The 21,337-nt window shown below is 48.2% G+C and overlaps 1 protein-coding gene across 5 annotated transcripts in view; it reads right to left on the bottom strand.

The window, feature by feature from the left end:
- Nucleotides 1–21,337, bottom strand: part of DPF3 (double PHD fingers 3) — a 285,832-nt gene that overhangs the window by 82,339 nt on the left and 182,156 nt on the right. For all 5 annotated transcript variants that reach the window (XR_009695069.1, XR_009695068.1, XR_009695067.1 and 2 more), the window contains one exon: nt 3,328–3,465. Coding sequence is in view for 2 of the 5 variants with exons in the window: in XM_061156751.1 (XP_061012734.1) it covers nt 3,328–3,465 (138 nt within the window). In the remaining 3 variants the exon portion in view is untranslated. The remainder of the gene's footprint in view (nt 1–3,327; nt 3,466–21,337) is intronic.

Here is a 21,337-nt window from a genome sequence, read left to right as displayed (position 1 = left end):
GAGATGTCATCAAAATGGTGCTTGTGAGGGTTCTAGAACCTTCCTTGTGTGAGAAGGCCCTGGATGAGCCCAGCAACAGCTGTTGTTTTTCTATGCAGTTTAAACTCTTCCAGTGGTTGTATGATCCTTTATGAAGAACCTGATCCTTTATGAAGAACCTGATTTCTCATGAGCAGAATCAGAGGAAGGGGATGGAGTGGGGCTGGAGCGAGAGCGCTTGCTGGCAAACCCCCTGAGAGAGGGGAACACATGGCCAGATACTGAGGGATGCGTCTCCCTCCAGGAGAAAAGATGCAGCTTCCTCTCTAAGCAAGGCTGCCCAGCCTCACAGTGAGGACATAAGGACAATGACCTACAAGACTGCGTGAGGAGAGCCCAGTGGATAGAGAATCACAGGGGCCAGTGCCCACCTTGGAAGTGAACAGACAGCTGGGAGGGACCCGCAGGAATGGCTAAGGAGGAGAACCCCGGGGTCCACTTGGGGCCCACAGTATACCTGGAGGTCACAAGGAACCCTCCTCTGTGGCTGCCATCACCATGCACATACACAAAAAAAGATCCAGACCAAAGAGAGGCACGCCAAACCCTGAGGCGTGAGGAACAAAACGGCCTGACATTTGAGAAGAGATTTAAAGGAGATACCCAGGTGGCTCAGTCGGTAAAAAATCTGCCTGCAATGCAGGAGACCTGGGTTTGATCCCTGGATCAGGGAGATCCCCTAGAGAAGGAAATGGCAACCCCCTCCAGTATTCTTGCCTGGGAAATCCCATGAACAGAGGAGCCTGGAGAATCACAGGCCATCGGCTCACAGAGTCAGACGAGATTTAGCAACTAAAACACCGCTACCATAAAGTAGACAAAGTGTCAGTCACTCTGTTGTGCCCGACTCTTTGTGACCCCATGGACTGTAGCCCACCAGGTGCCTCTGTCCTGGGAATTCTCCAGGCAAGAATACTGGAGTGGGTTGCCATTTCCTTCTCCAGGGGGTCTTCCCGACCCAGGGATTAAACTCGTGTCTCCTGCCTTGGCAGGTGGATTCTTTACCACTGAAGCTTGTAGGGAAGCCTACAAGTCAGCACTGGTGGCAGTGGGAAATAATACCAAGCTGATAAATAGTTTAGAGAGAGCAAACTTTGCTAATCAACACCTTCCAGATAGCAACCCAAATCAAAGGAGAGCTCTCACGGCCTCCTCGAGGCAGGAGACAATAGCTATGCCTTGGCTACTTAGATCAGAGACAGGAAGAGAGGAGAGATGATAGGATGCAAAACCCAACTGATTGGTACAGGTCAATATATGTTCCTTTATGGAAGATAAGGGTGATGGGACCAAGGGAACCTCTCCCCAGGGAGCAGGCAGAGACCTCAGCATTGTGGCTACTCAGTGTTGTGGCTGACATGCGGAGGAGGGCACCTCCTGCCTGCTTTCAGGTTCTGTCCAGATAACAACAGTCAATGAGAAAATAAAGGGTCTGGCTTGCACCAGAAGAGAGGTTCATGAAGGCCTTCTGAAAAAGAGTGAGAATTAAAGAAGGTGCTATGGTCTGAATCATGTCCCCCCACCCCCGCAAACTCACATGTTGAACCCTAAACCCCAGTACCCCAGGATATGACTATATTTGGATCTAGGGCCTTTAAAGAGATGATGAAAAAGCAAAAGTTAGAGTGAGACTGTTAGGATGGGCCCTAATCCAATCTGACTGGTGTCTTTATAAAAAGAGGAAATTTGGACACACACAGAGACTTCAGAAGTACATGTGCCCAGAGGGATGACCATATGAGAGGCAGCAGGAGGGCGGCCGCCTGTGAACCAAGGAGAGGGGCCTCCAAGGAGACCCACCCTGATGACACCTTGATGTGGGACTTCCAGCTCCAGAACTGTGAGAAAACAAATCTCTGGTAAGCCAGCCAGTCTTTGGTACTTTGTTTGGGGAATCTGAGGAAACTAAGACAGAAGGCAATGCTACAAGGGGAAAGTGGGTTGGGGGTTAGGGGAGAACCCAGACTAATCCAAAGAAAGGTTTTGGCCAACGTGTGTTCATTGTTTCAAATACTGGCTGCTGCTGCTGCTGCTGCTAAGTCGCTTCAGTCGTGTCTGACTCTGTGCGACCCCATAGACGGCAGCCCACCAGGCTGCCTCATCCCTGGGATTCTCCAGGCAAGAACACTGGAGTGGGTTGCCATTTCCTTCTCCAATGCATGAAAGTGAAAAGTGAAAGTGAAGTTGCTCAGTCATGTCTGACTCTTAGCAACCTCATGGACTGCAGCCCACCAGGCTCCTCCATCCATGGGATTTTCCAGGCAAGAGGACTGGAGTGGAGTGCCTTTGCCTTCTCCGCAAATACTGGATGAAGGCAGTCAATTGACATCATTTGACTGATTTGACTGACTGACATGCACAGGAGTCACCCTCAAACTCTAGAATCTGAATATTTTTAATGGTCTGATCCCTTGTATTACATTGACTTGTTCGCTGTAGGAACCCCTACCACAAAATCTTCTGAACAAAATAAAAAACACATGGCATGTCCACAATTATTACTCACCCCATGATCCTAGAATGACCCACATTTTGAAGCAAGCCCTAAAGATCCCATCATCCCATCCCATCCTGAGTTTGGGGTGGGTCCAGAAACCATAAAGAAAGTCGTAGAGAGAAGTCATATGGTGAATGCTAAGCCCTTTGCAACTCTCTAATTCATAACTGGGAGCTGAAGAAGGAAAGAAAGAATAGAAATGGAAACACAAATTTCAGGATCATTTTGGCTCTCCAGAGCCCAACATCCCCAATGACAAGCACACCCAGGTCATGTTTGCTGATTGAGAGCTCAAGGGAAGAGCATGAAAACTCTAGGGCAGTATTTTTTTACCCAAATTGTAACCCTGTAAGAGCCAAGATGATGGATCAAGAATATCCTGTGTCTCTTGGTGGCCAAGGAGGCATTTAGAAGGTCTGTTTGAACTGACACACGCCAGGGCTTTGCCCAACCCAGATTAGCAGCTGTGAATGGATCTTCTGGAGCTGGGGGAAAAGACTGCCAGGTCTAGCATTTGACGATGGCCAGGTAAGGAGGTTTCCCTTGGCTTTAACACTTACCTTCTGTCCTCTGGGAGCAGAGCTGGATGTGCCACCCCTACTCAGCCCACTCTAAGCCTGGGGCTCCGCTGACCTACAGGGGCATCTGGGGGGCTGAAATAGCCAACTCATCACAGGTCATAGGCCAATCCACAGGTGCCAGCAGACAATCCCACAGGTGAACAGAAAGGAAAGCTTGTAGCCCTGCCCATCTACCTTACCACTCACCCAACCCAACACCCAGGAACTCACGTCTGTGGTTCTCGTTTCTGTGGTTGGGTGGGGACCGGGTCTCCTGGTCTTGGGCCTCATCCCCCTCCTCGCTGGCCAGGTGAGTGTGAGCGTAGTGGTAGCTAAGTCCCGGCCGGTTCTTATAGCGCTTGCCGCAGACTAGAGAGGAAAAGAAGAAAGGAAAACAAAAATGTCAGCAATGTCTGCAGCCACTGCCATCAATCTCCCAGGCAGTGGCTCATCCATCCACTCCAGAGCTAGGTTTCCTTGAGAAAATGTCTCCCACTCCCAACACTCCTCACCCCACTGGATAGAACCAACAGCGCTATAACAGCATGGACCCAGGCAAAGAAAAACCACAGAAGCTGAACTGAGGAAGACCACCATCATTTCCTAGTTGTGAGACCCTCAGAAAGTCACTTGCCCTCTCTGTGTCTCAGGCTTCTTCAGACGGAAAACAAGAATCATAATAGTACTTCACTCTTGGGTCGTTATGATGAGTTAATCTCTGTGCAAAGCACTTTAGAACAGAGCTGGGCACATGAGAAGGGTGATCATTACTATAACTTTGAAGTTAAAAGGCATTTGGAGTCTCTTTTGGCTTCCTGGGTGGCACTAGTGGTAAAGAACCCGCCTGCCGATGCAAGAGATGTAGGAGGCGTAAGTCCAATCAGGCAGATCCACTGGAGGAGGGCATGGCAACCCACTTCAATATTCTTGCCTGGAAAATCCCATAGACAGAGGAGCCTAGCATGCTACAGTCCATAGGGTCACAAAGTAAGACATAACTGAAGTGACTTAGCATGCACAGACTGGAGTCTATTTAATTTCATCCAATATCCCGTATATAGATGAGGCAAGTGAGGCCCAGCAAGGTTAAGTGATGTGCCTGGGAGCACACAGCTAGTTATGGCTGAGCCAGCCACGGGGACCCAGGGCTCCTGAACTCCTGTGCAGGACTCCTTCTGCCACCCTGTGCTTGACTCTGTATGAAGTACAAAAGCTTTACGTGGGTCATATTTTTGATGTATCACTCAGTGATTTTGGTGCCAGAAAAACACATTCCACTTCCACCATGAAAACCATAAATCCGAGGCATCCTTGGTAGATGTGCTAGCCAAGAGCTTGTGTCCTTGATGGCCCTAGGAGTCTCTGATACACCAAATCTCTAAAAATGTGTCCCGGCAGGCCCCACCACTCAAGTGGACAGTAGGAGACAAGGGCAACAAGCAACACAAGTATGGTTTCTCGGGGCCAACAAGAGAAAGGGGCAGCTCCCTTGGTTGTCTGCTCAGCACCTAAATGGCTAAGACTAGACCACTGTCACCCCCTCCCCACCACAAAGCCCAATATCCCAGCCCCTGGAGGGACAGCACTTCTGGTAGCAGAAGTCTTGAGGGTCTTCCAGTAAAAATCCTGTGCCAACCCTCTCATCTTGCCCCCACCTCTCCCCAGCAGAGCAAACCCCACCCAATCTGCTGGACCAGCTGAAATTGGCAGCTTCAAGAGACTCTCCCTTCACATGCCTGGGTTATAGCTGTGAGAATAAACACTTCACAAGGTGGAAAGAGCACAGGCTTCATCATCAGACATGGGTTCAAATCCCACTTCCAGGGGCCAAAGTTGACCAGCTGCATGACCTCCACAGTATAGAGAAGAGCTGTGACCCAACACTCTTACCGGCCTCCCTTATTATTTCTGGTGGGGTTTCCTTTCTTTCCTGATGGCTTAGACAGTAAAGAATCCACCTGCAATGGAGGAGACCTGGGTTCGGTCCCTAAGTCAGGAAGATCCCCTGGAGAAGGGAATGGCTACTCACTCCAGCGTTCTTGCCTGGAGAATTCCATGGACAGAGGAACTTCACAAAGTACAGTCCACGGGATCTCAGAGTGGGACACAACCAAGCAACTTTTTTTTTCCCTTTCTTACTAGATTCTCTTGGGTTTTTCAAGTATTATAACCTTCAGCAAAAATAGATAATGTCATCTCTTCTTTCTCATATTTAGACAAACTATTTTATCTTCTTAGCTTAATTCATTTGTAAGAATCACCAAGACCATATTCTAAGACAGCAAAAGTAAGTTTTTCCTATTGTAGTGAAATTGCATTTAGTGATTCACTGTTTAGAATTCACTGTAAGTTACTAGGTTTTATTCTCTATCAAGTTTAAATACTTTGTCTTATTCCTGAGTTAGTTTTATTAAAGGAGAATTTTACCAGCTGGCCTTTCAGCATCTGCTAATATATGATGCTACTTTAGTTCATTGATATGGTGAGTTATGTTGATTTCCTAATACTTCCTAGTATTGAGCCATTCTTGCATTCTTAGAATGTACCCTCTTTGATCAGAGTGTATTATCTTTCTGATATACTGCTGCATTCTATTTTCTAATTTTACATCTACACTCAGACTTGAGATAGGTCTATAATTTTTCACCTATCTTTTATCTTGCTTTTCAATCACATAATTATGTTGACTTCCAAAAATGAATTGAGTTCTCTGTGAAACTGAACAAGACACATAATCCCTATGTGACTCTTTTTAAATCTGAAAACGACAATAGTACTACTTACCTTGAAGGATTATAAATAACATTTGTAAAGTATCTCACTCAGTACCCATCACCTAATAGATGCTCAAGAAACAGTAGTGAGGGGTGAGGGGCCACAGTGTGGTCTACCACAGGAGACCACAGGAGGCTCTGGACCCTCATGAAAGAGGGACTTTGACCTTTACCTCTACTACGGAATCTGGCAATTGTCTGGACTATCTTAACAAGGTGAGAGTCTGAAATTCAAGTTGGTGATCAAGTTGTTGACCTAGTAACTATAAATTCAAGTCCTGCAATTGGCTTCCCTCTCTCTCTCTCCCCTTCATGGGCACACATAAATATTGCAAAAAAAAAATAATAACATGGCACTACACATCTCAGTTCCATTTGACTCAGGAAATGGGCCCTAAGGAGACCTCTGAGGCACACTGTGGGTCTGCTTGTGGCTTTTTCTATTTAACCTTTTAAATGATCTAAGGGCAATAAACAGCAAATTACGGGGTCACTGGACATAAATTCATTTTATTACCAAGCATATTACTGATGAGGTGTAAGTGTGCTTATTAAAAGAAAGACAATAACCTCAGTGCTGATACGGGGATGCCTCCGCCGCCTCTGCAGCTCTCCACCACACGCTCCACCACATTTTATTTGTGTCGTTTCGTTGTGATTACACCTTGTTGTTGTTGTTTTAGTCACTAGGTCGTGTCTGACTCTTTGGTGACCCATGGACTGTAGCCCACGAGGCCCCTTTGTCCATGGGATTTCCCAGGCAAGAATACTAGAATGGGTTGCTGTTTCCTTCTCCAGGGGATCTTCCCAACTCAGGGATCAAACCTGGGTCTCCTGCAATGGCAGGAGGATTTTTTTTTTTTTTTTTTTTTTAGTTTATTTATTTATTTTAACTGGAAGCTAATTACTTTACAACATTATGGTGGTTTTTGCCTTACATTGACATGAATCAGCCACGGGTGTACATGTGTCCCCCCATCCTGACGCCCCCACCTCCCTCCCCACCCCATCTCTCTGGGTTTTCCCAGAGCACCAGTTTTGAGTGCCCAGGCAGGCGGATTCTTTACCACTGAGCCACCACACTGTCTTCTTAATCACAGATTCCCAGGATCTTAAGAGTCATGTGGTCTAACTAGTTATCCAATTGTTTTATTCCCACAAACACTCTAGATGCCTTTCTGGAACAACTCCACTGGTGGGGAACTCACTACCCACCTGAGCGGACATTTCTTCTTTGATTTCCTTAAATTATGGCTAGGACTGCACTGGAGGGCCTCTCCTAGGACCGTTTCATATCAATTTCCTCTTGATGTCAACAACTCTACCTCTCATGCTGCCAAACACATTTTACACCTTCCAAACATACCCACTGAATAGCTGATGAGTGAACCCAGTAACACTTTGTAGAAAACCAGGAGATGGGGGAGGAGGTAGGTGTGTAGAACCAGCTCCATCTATCCACACTAATCTCACACTAATAGTTCTTAAAACCTACAAAACCAAATCCCAACAAAAAGCTTCCCTTATCTCCTTCCCCAACATCACAGATAGTAACTGTTTTTAGAGCAGATCCTTTTGCTAGAAGAGAGATTCTCAAAGAGTAATCCCCAGACCAGCACCTTCAGCAGCACCTGGGAAGCTGTTAAGAGATGCAGATTCTTGGGTCCTGCCCAGGCCTACCAGATCAGAAAGTCTGGGGTAGAGCCTGGCAATCTGTGTGTTAACAGGCCCTGTAGGTAACTCTGATACACACTACAGTTTGAAAACCACTTAGAAGGTTGAATATTTTGAGGCTTGACTCTGCCCGCCCTGCGTCTGCCTGCCCTTCTGGATGGATGGTGGTGGCAGGCAGGGGCAGCGGGAGGCAGCCCTGAGATCTGTGCTCCATTATCAGAAGTAACAGAACCAGACGGCACATGGAGGTCCTAGAAGCCAGACCCCTTAAACACGATCCCTACATGCAGAGCTTTCCAGGTGGAGCTTCACCTGCTTATACAATGTCATTCCTTCATCACCAGGTCTTCAAGAAAACATTTATTAAACACCTAATGTGTGCTCAATCTTGAGGCACCAGAGGACAAAGATGAATGAGCCCTGGTCCCCTCCCTCCAGGAGTCCTCAGTCTAGCAAAGGAGATACACACATCAACTAGCAAGGAGGCAGGTGGAACCCATGCACCAGTGTGAGCCTGTGCATGGCAAAGAGGAGGGCCCAGTGCACAGGCCTGAGGCAGGGGTTGGGGGATAGCTTCCCGGAGGAGGTGGATGAGCTATGGCACGTGAGATAGCAAGACATCACCAGGCAGAGGAGGAGGGCCTGCGGGCACCAAAGCACATTCCACCAGCACCTCTGGGACCAGCAGGATGTTTAGGAAAACTGGTGGGAAGCAGGCTTCGGGGTGGGTGTGAGGAGATAAGGAGAGGAAGGTGCGTGGGACCTTATTCCGACAGTGGGAGGCCAGGGGAGGACCGTGTGCATCCGGAGGACCCACTTAATCAGATTTATGTTTTAGAAATACCGCTTAAGACTCTAGTGCGAAAGATGGATTTGGAGGTGGCAGGAGGCTATCTTAGGGCTTCCCTGTTGTCTCAGATGGTAGAGAATCTGCCTGCAATGCAGAAGACCCGGGTTCAATCCTTGGATTGGGAAGATCCTGTGGAGAAGGGAATGGCAACCCACTCCAGTATTTAATGTAACTATAAAGACATCCTGAAATCATCTAAATCTAATGTCAAATTGAGTTGGACACGATTGAGTGACTGAAAAACAACAACAGAGGTTACTTTAATTTTTAATGTGTGAACAATGAGGACTTTAGGATAGGAAGGCGGTTAAAGAGAGAGAATCTGGTAGAAGTGGGAGCAGGTAGGAGGAAGCAGCAAGGAGGAGCCTAAAAAGATTTCGGCCAACTCGGCTTCCTGGCCACGCGCCATCCAGCACCCGTCCACCTCCCCAGCCTCGCCTGGAGCCACATTCCACCTCCTTCTTGGACTTCCTGCCCACTGACTTTTCATTTCTTAAACAGTTTTCTTTCCGCCACAGAGCCTTTGCACAAGTCTCTGCCCAGAATGTCCCCCAGCCCCAGTTTGCCTGATTAACTTCAGTTAATGATCCTTGATGATCCTTCAGTTCTCCGGTCTTTCCAATCACAATTAGGACCCTGGTGTGTTATCTTCCCAGGATGAGTTGTGTATCGGTACGTGTCTCTCCCACCAGCAATAAGCATGGCAGGCCCTGAGTGTCTGGACACTGATGTAGCCCCAGTGGATCAGCTCAGGGCCTACACTTGATGTCAGCTAAGGGAAGCAATAAAAACACCCAGGCTTCTGATTTGGGCAGTGGGGTGGAAGCATGTAGCAGGAAAATCAGATTTAAAGAAGGACGGGAATGAGTTCAGTCTGGGGTGGAGATCTTGGATTAAGCTATTCCAAACCGCCACCCTCACCGTGGAAGAGCTGCCACAGTTAAAGCAGGATTCCCCAGTCTGCGGCCAGCTTATATACCTGGAGTTTTAGGAAGGAGATGCGGATGTTGGAGATGCCTGGGTGGCAGTGGAACTTATGGATCGGGAGAGAAGTGCTGGGAGAGAATAAGGAGAGGAAGAAGAAAGGTGTGGACATAGGACAGAACTCAGAAAATATCAGTATCTTGAGTCTGGTGGAGAAAGAGAACCCAACATAAAATTTTTGTTAAGAAAAACTTACACACACCGGACTTCCCTGGTGATCCAGTGGCTAAGACTCCACCTTTAAATGCAGGCAGAGGGGTTTGATTCCTGGGTGGGGAACTAAGATCCCACATGCCAAAACTAAGAGTCTTCACGTCAAAACTAAAGATCCACATGCTGCAACAAAGATGGAAGAGCCCGCATACTGCAACTAAGACTGGGCACAGCCAAATAAATAAAAATAAATAAATATTTTTCAAAAAGAAGAAGAAAGAAAGACTCACACAGGAGTCAGTAATCTAGACCAGAGGAGCAGGGTTGCCAGGTGACTTTAGAGATGATACCACCAGTGTCGGCTCTTGCTAACAGCTAAGTGTACCACGTGCCAGGCCTGTTCTGGGGCTTCAAGGACATTTGCTCACAGCCACACACATCCTCATTTTCCAGAGGCAGAGCCCAGATAAGGTCAGATGCCCCAGAGGGCCAAGAAGGATGGGACCTGAGAAGAGACCAGCGGGCTCAGCAATTAGGAGGTCACCTAGTGAGCACAGAATCCACAAATTCCCGGAGGACAAGGCAAGGCTTCAGGGAGCTAGGATGCTTCTGGAAATGAGGAAGTGGTGATGGGGCTGACAGACCATTCCTTCCAGTATGGCTGCAGGAGAGGAAAGAGTCAGCTGGTGGATGGATGGGACTGCGGAGTCCACGGAGACTGAGTGGAGCTTGTCCTTTAACAGAATAGATCCTGAGCAGGCTTGGAGGCTAAAGGGGAAGAGGAGGAGGGAGAGGGGAGTTTGAGCAGCAGGGTGAGGAGAGGCTGGAGTTCAGGGAGCAAGATGTGCTGTGTGTGCTTAGGCGCTCAGTCGTGTCTGACTCTTTGCAACCCCCTGGGCTGTAGTCCGCCAGGCTCCTCTGTCCATGGGGATTCTCCAGGCCAGAATACTGGAGGGGGTTGCCATTTCCTCCTCCAGGGGATCTTCCCAACCCAGGGATGGAACCCAGGTCTCCCCCATTGCAGGTAGATTCTTTACCATCTGAGTCACCAGGGAAGCCCATGGAACAAGATGCCTGACCCCAAAACAAAGCTGCTGACCCAAGTCCCAGTACTTCAGATGACTTCATCCTAGGGCTACGAGATTCCTAAGATTTATTTTGGTCGAAGTGCATCCTGGATCAGACTGCTGCATTGAGATGAAAAGAAATGCCAATCCTGCTTTGACTGGTTTGGAAGAGGAGGAACATCCAGCAATGTCTCACCTTCTGTATGGGTTTCATCACATATTCCTGCCACTCTGAATACCAGTTTCGTAGAAGTGAGACGGGTGCCTTCAGACAGGGTCCCAAGCTTAGGAGGGCCCCACACTTAGTTTAATGTTTTGCTTTCACTACCTTGAATTTTTTATTATTATGAAACAAAGGGCCCCTCATTTACATTTTGTACTGGGCCCTGCAAAGTATGCATCTGGGGGACTTCCCCAGTGGTCCAGTAGTTAAGATACCACTTTTCAATACAGGGATCGTGGGTTCAATCCCTTCCTAGTCAGGGAATCAAGATCCTATATGCTGCATGATGTGACCAAAAAAAAAAAAAAAAGAAAAAGCATCTGGTCCTGGAAACCTATGGAAGCAGGGGGTGGAGATCTGGGACTAACTTACTCCATACAGCCACCCTGGTCGTGTAAGAGCTGCCACAGTGAATGCAGGACCCAGCCAGCTCTAGTCAGGAGGAAAGTTCCCCTCTGAGGTAACTATTAATAGGAAACCTGGCCAGAGTGGTTAGTTACTCAGCAGTGGTCATTTTAGTGCCAGCGACAGCTCTGGCCCTGTTTCTAGGTCAACCTTGCCTTCAGAGAGACAGGATCTGTCTTGGAATGTGGGTAAGCTGATCTGAACTGCCTGGGTTCAAATCCCAGCTCTGCTGCTGACTGACTGTGTGATCTTGGGCAAGTGGCTAAATCTCTCTGTGCCTTAGCATCCTCTCGGGAAAACAGGACAATCACGACAGCACACCTACCGCACAGCTGGGAGGCTACGTGAGAGAATACATTGAAAACAGTGCAGGGCTTGTCAGCCATCGTCCACACTGTGGATCCACAAAGGGAATAAAACCCTAAAGGCACGGTGGGGAGGCGGTGGGGGGGCAGGGGGGGGAACTAGTAGTTTCTCCTCTGAAGTCTGGGGTGATGGAGTTGCAAAAAAATAGAATGTTGGGAAAGATACATTCTGAAAATAAAGTATTAGAACCATCTGCTATCCTTTTATCACGTCAGCAATCTCACTCTGGAATTATCTGTCGTGCAGAATCAGACTGAGCCCCAAGACGGCTGAAGCATTCAGAGAGGGCTTCGCCCCCACCTCCGGCTCCCATCTCCTTCCCCAGGACAGGCTCCTTGTCCGGGGGCCTCTGAAGCCAGCACCCCGGGACCAGTCAACCTTGCCTGTGCACAACCTAAGGTCCTTCTTTTCACCTTGGCAGCTCCACCTGGATTGTGTGTTCCCGGCACAGCGCACATGGAGAGGGCCGGCTGTGACAACGAGGAAGGTCCGGCTTGCCTCCCTCTCTCTCCTTCCCCCGGGGCAAATCCATCTGTCAAGCTGCAAAATGAGAGCTTGCCTGCTTCCCTACCAGAGCTGGAGTCTCCAGGCAGGACCTCCTGTCTGGAGTTATGAATACCTTTAGGGCTGCCCCAGAACATTTACAGCACGATGCCACCCCCCTCCACCACACTTCAACCCTACATCCCTCACTCCTTCTGAGGATGGGGGAGGATGGGGAGGCAGGGGAGGAGGGAGGAAGAGGAGGAGGAGGAGGCACAATCAGGGGCAGTATGCGTGAACAAAGCCGGCTGCAGAGACAGCAGAATCCTTCCTGCCGGGGAGAAGCGGCCGCCTTCCCCACTGATAACTTAATGACTCTGGCACATTTTCATCAGCCCAACTTGGAGCACGCAGTGGGTATCTGAGCCAGTGGTTTCCGAGAGCCTGAAAGCAGCGACTGAAAGCAATTACGGGATGAGTGTCCAAGAGACAAAGCCTGGGCCTTGGGAGTCACCGGGCTGCATCTCTTTCCCAGCTCTGCCCCCTGGCACTTCCATACAGCCCTGAGGATGCCACTTCCCTTGCTCTGCAGCTCAACTTCCCCTTCTGTAAAAATCGACCCAGCAGTGCCTGTCACCTGCCAACGCCTCCAAGGCAGCCCGCTTACAGACTATCGGGCAGGCACACATTCTTACATGGAGTCTCAAGATAGCTCCGGAGGTAGCGATTGTCATCCCATTTCATGGAGGAGAAAACTGAGTCTGGGGTCACTGAGACAGCTCACTACATGGCAGAAGTGGGATTTGAACTCTGGCCTGTGGTTGAAGCACACGGACTCAAAGATGCACTGCTCATTCTCCACGCACCACCCCTCCCTGCGCCCAGAGCTGATCTCTACGGCCTCTTGCCCTCTGCTTCCAGTGGAGTTCGGCCATTGAGAGGGATGGAGGGTGAGGAGAGAGGCATTGGGGATTTTCTCCATGCCCGTCCCTGCTCAGGCAGCACCCCTGGAGCAGGGTGACCCTCCCCCCAGATCCAGCCTCCCGCGTGAGCCAATGTCCTCCCTGCTCCCTGGGACTCAGGATGGGGAGGGCACCCCCTCGCTTGTTGGCACCTTTATCCTGCCCACACCTCCACAATCACACCATCATCAAATTTTCTGCCCTTCAGCCCTTCTAAGGTTGAACTCTATGGCCTGCTGGGGCCAGGATAGAAAAAAACAGGGGCCATCTAGACAGGGGACTCATACCCCACCAGACAGGTCCAGATGTTTGGGGACCCCCACACCTTCCTGACTTCCCTATTGGCTCAGATGGTAAAGAATCTGCCTGCGATACAGGAGACCTGGGTTTGATTCCTGGGTCGGGAAGATCCCCTGGAGAAGGGAATGGCAACCCATTCCAGTATTCTTGCCTGGAGAATTCCATGGACAGAGGAGCCTGGTGGGCTATATAGTCCATGGGGTCACGAAGAGTCAGACACACCTGAGTGACTAACACTGACACCTTCCTGACAACCCTCAGTGCTCTCTCTGGAGAACCATCAAGGGGCGGTGGAGGAATATCTACACCAATGCCCCGCGTGAGGAGAAGCGCCAAGTGAGAAAAGCCCTGCTGTCAATGAGCTTGGGAGAAGACCCAGGGGACTGCAGAAAGCCATTAGCTCAGACTTGTGTATGCAGGCTGGAGTGTTAATCCCTATGACTAAGTTAAACGCCCAGTCTTTTCTCAAGAGGCAATAATGGCTCTATGGAACTCAAGCAATGAAAGTGATGGCTTCACCAATGACTGGCCCAGGTCCTGCAACATTCAGGCACCAAGGAGGTCCTCTTGGGCAAGCCAGGTGGGCTTCCCTCCCCCATCCCCTCGAGCCAGAGGCTAGCAGTGAGGGTGGCCCTCTGCACATCTGGGGTCTGGCCTTGGCGATGACACTAACCCATCATGCACCCTTACACATACAAAAAAACAAACCTTTCTGGGCTTGGTTCCCCTACTGGTAAAACATGGCAGTTGCCTCAGACCATCTGAGTCTTCCCATTCTAACACTGCACGTCTCTCTGCTTCTCTGGATCCTCCAGGTCCTCCTGCAGCAAGGACCCCCTCAACTGTGACAGAAAAGCGATGTAGGTTCCCAGCCACAGGATCCACCCAGCGGCTGCCTCCGCCCCTCTCCACCCCATCAAGCCAGGTTGGCAGAGGCCTTTCTGTGGCTTCATGTTTCTTTCAGGCCACCCTTGGCGCTTACCTTAAGCTGAAGTCTTCTGGACAGAAACACAAGGGTCTGGAGAAGCGGTGGGGTTTTTCAGAGCCATATTCCCCAGGGCCTGCACTGACCCATCTATTAGGAGAGAGCCCAGAGCCAGGATCTACCAAATACCAGTGATCCACAAGTCCTGCATTTTTGAGGAATTTAGTTCTGCATATTTGAGGAATTTACTGTATGGGAATGTGGCTACAGGTTTAACAAAATAAAACACAACACAAGAAGAACGGAGATAAGCAACAAGGCTCCCATTTCAAAATACTCTATAACCTAATTCTGTATCCCCAGCAGAGAAATGCAGAAACTCCCCGCACCAAAGCATTAAGTGTGTTGGTGGAACTCTTTATTGCACTGTTGAGAAGCAGGGTAACATAATTCTGGTGAACTCTGAGGTCAGTCGTCCTATGCCAGTTAATTGGCTGTATGATCTTGGGCAAGTTACTTAATCTCTCCAAACCTCAGCTTGTTTGACTGTAAAATAGGGATAATAATAGTTTTATACCTCATATGGATATTGTCAGAACTGAATGAAAGTGAAAAAAAGTGAAAGTCGCTCAGCCGTGTCCAACCCTTTGCAACCCCATGGACTATACAGGCCATGGAATTCTCCAGGCCAGAATACTGGAGTGGGCAGCCATTCCCTTCTCCAGCGGATCTTCCCAACCCAGGGACTGAACCCAGGTCTCCCGCATTGCAGGCGGATCCTTCACCGGAACTGAATGAGTCCATCCTTATAAAATACTTAGCACAGTGCCTGGCACGCAGCAAATGTTCACTAAACACTAGCTATTTCTGATCGTTCATTTAGCTCTCTCAGAATGCTTCCCTGGTCCCGCACAACTCCAGCAGCCAGAGCAGAGAACACAACTGGGGACTCAGCCTAAGTGTGAAATGAGTACCCTTTCTTGACTTAGTATAAAAAATAAATATTTATTGAGCATATTTATGAACCAGGCAGTGAACTAATGGTTTTCACACATAACAGTCTCATTTTACCCTCTTGAAAACACTCTAAAGTCAATCTTATTGTCCTCACTTGACAGAAAAAGACACTCAGGCACAGAGAGGTTTTCATGATTTGCCCAAGGTCAAGGCTAGACGCAAATCCTGGGCTTATAATTCAAGAGCCATCTTCTTTGGACTTTATAGAGATGCTGCCTTTGATTCCTTATTCTAGTGAATCACACATTAGCCCATACTTAGCTTCCCTGGTGACTCAGTGGTAAAGAATCTGCCTGCCAATGCAGGAGACACGATTTCATTCCCTGGGTTGGGAAGATCCTCTGGAGAAGGGCATGGCTGCCCACTCCAGTATTCTTGCCTGGAGAATCCCATGGACAGAGGAGCCTGGTGGGCTACAGTTCATGGGGTCGCAAAAGAGTTGAACACAAGTTAGCAACTAAACAGCAACAACAATTAACTTAAAGAGTAAAATACTCTTTTTTTAATCTCCATTGAAAATAATTTCAATAACTAATATAACTGTCCACAGTTCTGAGGAAGATAAACATAGAAAGGTTAAAAAAAAAAAACGAAAACAAAAACAGAAGCAATATCATATAGTGTGACAGCCCCCAAACATTTGGGAATCTGGCCAGTGCGCTCTCTGATAGGATATCTGGGTGAATATCTGACATAAACACTCCCTCAGATGCTTTATTTGTGAGACCCAACCTACCGAGTATGTATCAATGACCCTTACCTAAAGCAGGCCCCCATCCACCAATGACATCAGTAGAAGTCCCTCACTAACTTTGGGGAAACACATGTATATTAGCATCTGTGAGACATCGCTGCCTGGATATCCTGCCATGTCCACAAACCTGTCTGTCAAAGTGTCACTGCTCTCCCAAATTACTTCCTCCTCCTCTAAAATATTCCAGTTAAGCCTCCCTCATGTCTCCACTACTCAGGCTCAAGACTTCAAGAGCTATTGTTGCCACCTCCCTCTCTCCTGCACCCTACATCCTGTCTGTCCTCTGCCAGGTTCTGTGAATTTCTTTTTCATAAAGGCTTGCTTGTTTGCCCCATCCATTTTGTTCCTGTTGTCACCACCATCCAGACTTCATGTCTTCTCCTTCCCAGAAAAGGCTCCTGTTAGCCACAGGCTTCGGGCTCTCTTCCCTGAACACCTAACCCTAGAGATTAACCATTCCAGAGACGTCTCCAGGACTATCCACGATTCACCATGGACTACACAGGCCAAACTCTAAGCACCTCAGCCTGGTGTTTTGAGCATCCTTATCCAACTCTGTACCTCCAAATCTCCCTCCCCAAACACTCTGCTTCAGCCACACTGGTCTGTCTTCTATCCTGGTGTGTGCAACCCACATTCATCAACATTTTGGGAGCAACCACTGGGCTGGGGCTGGGATGCAAGTTGAATATGACATAGCCCCTGCTCTCAGAGGCTCACCATCCAGCTGGAAGAATGGACAAATTGACAAACGGGTATCACACAATGTGAGAGGTAGCCTGTGCAGAGGCATATATAAGGCAAGGCAGACTCTAGGAGGAGGTGAGTGACCAGTGGGGGGATAGCGAGGTTGCAGAGGAGTGAGAGACTGCCCACTGGGATCAAATCTTGACTCTGCCAGTTACTCACTGTATAACCTTAGGAAAGTTAAATAACCCCTCTCCTCCTCAGAATCCTTATCTGTAGGATGGAGATGATCACACCAGCTATCTCCTAGTACTTTCTCAAGGATTAAAGAATTCACATAGTTGGGACTTCCCTGGGGGTCCAGTGGTTAAGAATCCACCTGCCAATGCAGGTGACGTAGGTTCGATTCCTGATTCAGGAACTAAGATCTTCACATGCTGCAGAGCAGCTAAGCCCATGCATCACAACTACTGAACCCACCCTCTAGAACCTGTGAGCTGAAACTACTGAAGCTGTGCCATCTAGAACCTGTGCTCCACAACGAGACGTTACTGCGATGAGAAGCCTGTGCACCACAACAAATAGCCCCAGCTTGCTGCAATTAGAGAAAGCTCTCGCAGAGCAACAAAAAGTAAAGAACTATTTTTTAATATTTTATTTAAATATGAAAAAAAAGAATTAGTACAGACTAAACCAATAGAACATTCCAGGCCCATAATATAAATCAGCAGACTTTTGCCATTACTATTACTACCTCCCTGCTGACTCCCACATACCCCTCCATCCCTGGAGACCTCAGTCAATTCAGCACACCCTCACTGAGGACCTGTGTGGCATCCTAGGGAAGCACCCTCTGCCACCTCAGTCCCTGGCCCTGGCCATGCCCTCCCCTGGATTCCTATGGCACTCACTATCTACTCAAAGAAAACTGCCTGTGTTCTCTCCTCCTGTGACAGCAGCCTTCTCTTGCCAACAACACTGGAGACAGAGGAAATGAGGAAAAGGCAAAGGTGGAAGAAACAGTCATTAAGCACATACCATGCATGTGCAAGCATTTTTATAGACATTATCACAGGCAGCTTTCTCAACCGCATCCATCCCCGGTTCACACCTCGGGACAATGGACACTCCCAGCAGCAAGATGATTTTCTCGAAAAATTCTGAATAACAAGCTAACAAGCGGCAGGGCCACAGTCTGACCTCGGGCTTCTCACACCAAAGTCAGCACACCTCCTTCTTCGTGCAGCTCTTGCTAACCCACTTCCCTGAGCCCCAACCAGGACTTAAAATAAGAGAAATCAAAAGGCTGTGCACCAGGCCCTTTGACCCCACAGTTCTGCTTCTGGGAAAATAATAAAAGTGTTATGCAAAGATAGAGCTGCAAGACTGTTTTTAATCTCAGACAAGTTTTGGTCCAAACATCCAACAAGTGAAACAATGATTGGGCAAACTGGGACATGGCCATATCATGGAACACCGTATAACCCTGAAATGCTGTCATAAAGGTGTCCCTATTGACATGGAAGAATGGTCCTTGTGTGTTGTTGAGTAGGGGGTGGGTTAACGTGGTACGTATTACTTATTGGGGGGAGAGAGGGTATAGCAGATGAAGATCATAAAGGGAACCCTAAAACAGGATACAATGAAATAAAATTCAAGCTATCTCTGAAGAGTAAGATTATGGGTGATTTTTAGTTTTCCCTTTATGCTTATCTGTAACTTCTGATTTTTCCACAATGAATGTATACTATTTCTAACTGGATGACAAAGTAATTCAAGAGGGTTTGCATATAGGTATAAAGCAAACTTAAGGTTATCCAAGGGGAAGAAGGGAGGGATAAATTAGGAGCAGGATTAACAGATGTAAGTACCATATACAAAATAGATAAGCAGCAGGATTCACTATTTAGCACAGGGGACTATTGGGCTTCCCAGGGGGCGCTAGTGGTAAAGAACCCACTTGCCAATGTAGAAGATGTAGGAGACTGGAGTTCAATCCCTGAGTCAAGAAGATCCCCTAGAGGAGGGCATAGCAACCCACTCCAGTATTCGTGCCTGGAGAGTCCCATGGACAGAGGAGCCTGGCAGGATACAGCCCATAGGGTCCCAAAGAGTAGGACACAGCTGAAGCAACTTAGCATGCATGCACAGGGAACTATATTCAATATCTTGTAATAACCTATAATGAAAACAAATGAAAAGAGAATATATATAATATATAAATATATAAAATATATGTATATATAATCAAGTCACTTTGCTGTACATTTGAAACTAACACAATACTGTAAATCAACTATACTTCAATAAAATAAATAAAAGAGGGTGTGGGTTATAGGCAAGGCAACCATAGGTTTGGTGGTCAAGGACACAGTTCTTGAGCAAGCGAGAAGGTCTGAGGGCATGAATGAGAAACTTTGACCGCTCCCCAGCCCTCTCTCTGACCAGCTCTGCTGTGACAACCTGCAACCTGCGTCCACGATGCGAGGACACTTAAATATTTAAACAGTCCCAGCTTTGCAGGAACAAATGCACTGGGTCTCTAGGGATCAATCCCATGCCACAGGCCCTGCTCCACAAATCAAGTTTCTGGGGCATAGAGGCTGTCCCACCCCTCCCCCACTGCACCCCACGCAAGGACCTGCAAGATAATATCCTCAACAACTGAGTGATGAGCCCGGCTTCCCTCCAGTGACAAGGGCAGCCAGCCTGAAGCCCACATTATTGGCTTTTCTGCTGCAGCTCGAAGCTAGAAGCATGTGAGCCTTAGAGAATGTGGGGCCTTAATGCCCTCAGAAAATTTTTAATAAGACTGCAGTGGTCATCTGATTCTTCCTGTGCACTCAGGTACGAGGGGAAACGGCAGTGATTTTTAAGGAGGCTGAGGTCAAGCAGCCCTGGAGGAGCACACAGCAATCCACTCCAGTATTCTTGCCTAAAGAACCCATGGACAGAGGAGCCTGGCTGGCTATGGTCCACAGGGTCACAAAGAGTCAGACACAACTGAAGCGACTGAGCATGCACACACACATGCACAAAGTCAAGCAGAGTTTCTGAAACACTGTGGAAGCAGCTGGGGCTGCTCTAGGCCCCGCACGGCGGTCTCCTAATGTCCTATACCCCAACAGGCTATGTCTCAGGGAAAGAGCCTCACTGATAAGCCTGGGAAGAAAGGAGCCCGTGATGGGGGGAAGGCGACTGACTAAGGAGGTCTAGAGACTCAAGAAAGGAGCTGGGACTTCTGTGGTGGTTCAGTGGCTAAGACTCCGCACTTGCAATGCAGGGGGCCCAGGTTTGAATCCTGGTCAGGGAACTAGATCACGCATGCCACAACTAAGATCCAGCACAGACTTTTATTTTTTAAATTTTTTTTTTAAAAAAGGAGCTCCCAGGGCTTCCCTGGTGGCTCTGTAGTAAAGAATCATCCTGCCAACTCAGGAGATACAGGTTCAATCCCTGATCCAGGGAGATCCCACATGCCACGGAACAATGAAACCTGTACGCCACAACTGTTAAGTCTGTGCTCTGGAGCCCGGGAGCCACAACTAATGAAGCCTGAGCACCACAACATGTGAAGCCATGCTCCACAACAAGAGAGGCCACTGCAATGAGAAGCCTGGGCACCATAACTGGAGAGCAGACCCTGCTCGCTGCAACTAGAGAAAGCCCATGCACAGTAATGAAGACCCAGTACAGCAAAAGTAAATAAATAATATTTTCAAAAGGAAAAAAAAAAGAAAGGAGCTCTTCCCATCATTGACAAATGAGAAAAGTGGTGTCATAGCCCACTTGAGGGATGGAATCAAGGTAGATCAAGGTCTACCCCCAGATCCTGCTTTTTGTCCCAAACATTCTCCCTGGGGTCTACCACCCAGAAGACCCAAGCCCTATTCTGATACTGGCCCAACTGGACAGAGTTACAAGCCCACCAGGTTTCTAGAAGGGAGGCAACACAGTGAAGTCATGGGCCACACAATCAAAACTACGCATCAGTGGGGTGAGGGTGGTAGGGGACAAAGTTCTTGCTCATATGGAGACCAAGTTGAGACTGACAAGACTCAGAGGTGAGTCAAGTTCCCAGGAGGGCTTCCATCACATCTGTGAGCCTTCTGTCTCTAATCTATCCTAATAACCCAGTTAGGGATGGGAGGTAGAATGATTTTAATAGATTTAAATTGAAAAGGCTCAAAATTATGTAAACTATTCCATTCCACTTCAGCTATAATTACTACCTGATTCCAGCTTGCCAACCTGACACCAGGAAGCCGTCTGTCAACAGTGGACAGGGCCTCACCTCATAAATAAAGCGTGCTTGCTCATTCATTTATTGTTAAAGCATGTTGTTTCCTCAGCTTTCAGGAGAACCAAAGTCTCTTTCAGTGTGGAGCAGGACGTATTTGTTATTGCTATTCTGTAGTCATTAAGTCGTGTCCAAATCTTTGCCACCCCATGGACCACAGCACGCCTTCAATCTTCCCCAGCTTCAGGGTCTTTTCCAATGAGTCGGCTCTTCACATCAGGTAGCCAAAGTATTGAAGCTTCAGCATCAGTTCTTCCTATGAATATTCAGGGATGGTTTCTTTTAGGATTGACTGGTTTGATCTCTTGCACTTCAAG

The sequence above is a fragment of the Dama dama genome, chromosome 12 (assembly GCF_033118175.1).
Source record: "Dama dama isolate Ldn47 chromosome 12, ASM3311817v1, whole genome shotgun sequence".
Lineage (NCBI taxonomy): Eukaryota > Metazoa > Chordata > Mammalia > Artiodactyla > Cervidae > Dama > Dama dama.
Note: the sequence above shows the minus strand (reverse complement) of the source record. Positions and strands in the feature narration are given on the sequence as shown.